The sequence below is a fragment of the Urtica dioica genome, chromosome 4 (assembly GCF_054948205.1).
Source record: "Urtica dioica subsp. dioica isolate 48M chromosome 4, U.dioica_male_clone48M_v1_H2, whole genome shotgun sequence".
Taxonomy (NCBI): Eukaryota; Viridiplantae; Streptophyta; class Magnoliopsida; order Rosales; family Urticaceae; genus Urtica; species Urtica dioica.
In genome coordinates, this window is record NC_142759.1 from 18,935,101 (window position 1) to 18,936,933 (window position 1,833).

General features: G+C 42.7%; 1 protein-coding gene across 1 annotated transcript; it reads right to left on the bottom strand.

The window, feature by feature from the left end:
• LOC149401006 (uncharacterized) lies at positions 1–620 on the bottom strand. The gene is made up of 2 exons (XM_089610576.1): positions 244–620; positions 1–175 (listed from the first exon to the last, which is right to left on the bottom strand). The coding sequence occupies exons 1-2, from the start codon at positions 618–620 to the stop codon at positions 1–3; spliced, it is 552 nt and encodes a 183-aa protein (XP_089466702.1).
• Positions 621–1,833: the final 1,213 nt, after the last annotated feature.

Genomic DNA, 1,833 nt, shown 5'->3' on the forward strand with positions numbered 1-1,833 from the left:
TCAATTCTCTTCGTCTGACTCAACATTGTTTGCCATCTTTAATGTCCCGTGCTTGTACAACTCGGTTGCCATCTTCTTTCTGTACATGGAAATATTGTCTTGATGCAAACTACTCACCGGAATCCCATGGATCATAAATTCGGCGGCCTTTACGCAAAACATGCCACAGTCTCCCCTGTTCATGGTTGCTTACTAGTATTAAATATACATCAAAATAGAACATGATATGAGAAGAGATCTTACCCATTGGATTGTTGTGGCATAGGCGCTATTACTATTTTAAATGGCTCCGAGTTGCCATCTCCCAAACCGACGACGGCCAACACAATGGGGATAAAATCCGCCATCATCTGTATGCTATCACGAACATTGCGTGCATACTTCGAGTCCATAGAGTCGTATATTGTTAGCGCTCTACGGCTTAGGGAAATTACGACAAGGAGCCAGTGGTCCGGCACATGGACAGGGACGTAGATAGTGTTAACATCTGCCCATGGAGTGTTTGCAAAACCTGTTTGTTTTTCGGCAGTTATGTAGTCAAGCACAACTAAATGGTCCGTCCAATCAAACACGTCCTTGTTCTTCGCTTTGGACCAAGCATCATGGCATCGGGTGAGCATTGGTAGAAAGTACGAGTTGGTTGTCGTAAACGGCTTTCGGACATTTCCATACTTCCCCTTCTTTCTCAAGTAGTAGAAAATGACGTCCATATGCTGCAAAATAAAAAATTCACAGAAATCAGTGACATATAAGTGTTCACTTCGTGATAATATTGTCACCAGATTCTTATCTTCATGTGGTGACAACAACACAGTTTCTGGTGACAATGTTGTCACGTACTAAATATTAACAACAAATAAATGCAGTTGACTATTACATGAAGTTCAAAAAACCAAATAAAAAACAGGTCACAACAAATAAATCCAGGTTCAGAAATTCATTGTCACGACATATAGAATTTATTACATGAAGTTCAAAAAACCAAATAAAAAACAGGTCACAACAAAGCTAGAAAAATCATGGTTTAATCTATTTACATTGACACAAACAAAAAACAAAAAACGTCACGAAGTGCAGTGGTGTTTGTCATCCCTGGCTCTAAAAAACCTGGTTGAGCGGACGTACCTCTCCCGTAAGCCACTCAACCGGGGTCCACAAAGAGTAAAACCACGTCTTCGATGTAATCTCAACCACCGTAAAATGGAACGAGGGAGATAAATCTTCTTCTGGTGACTTGTACTTCGGACTGCTGAAAAATCACAAGTATTAGATCTCATTTTTATTTAAAATTACCAGACAATATATGTAAGAAGGAGAAAGATACTTACGCATTTTTGTGATTCGATTTAAGACCAACTTTAATCCATTTAGCCATTGCTGCAATATCTCCCACAGAAATCTCGTCTTTAGGGTAGGAGAATGGATAGACTGACGGTGGCCGAAGTGGTCGTGTGAACCTCGTAAACACAGCCGGCGCGGGTGTCGGTGTGAAGACCGCTGGCGCCCTCCTATGGCGAGTAGGCTTTTCATCAGATGATGAAATCATTATGAGCTTTCCAGGCATCTTCAACAACGAGGAACAGACCTCATCAGCCGCCTCTGGACGTCGCACAGGCGTTTTAGACTCCTGGGTCTCTTCAACTCGGGCCTGGTCCTCGCCGGCTTGGGTCTGGTCCTCGCCGCCATCAGCGTGCGTTTGGTTCCTGTCTACTTCTTTTGGCCCTTCATCTTCAGGACCTCTCCCACCGTCTTCGTCATCTTCACTATCATCTTTTTTCTTCTGCAGATCATCTTCTTTACATTGGCCTCCAATAGATGGCTGATCTTCATCAT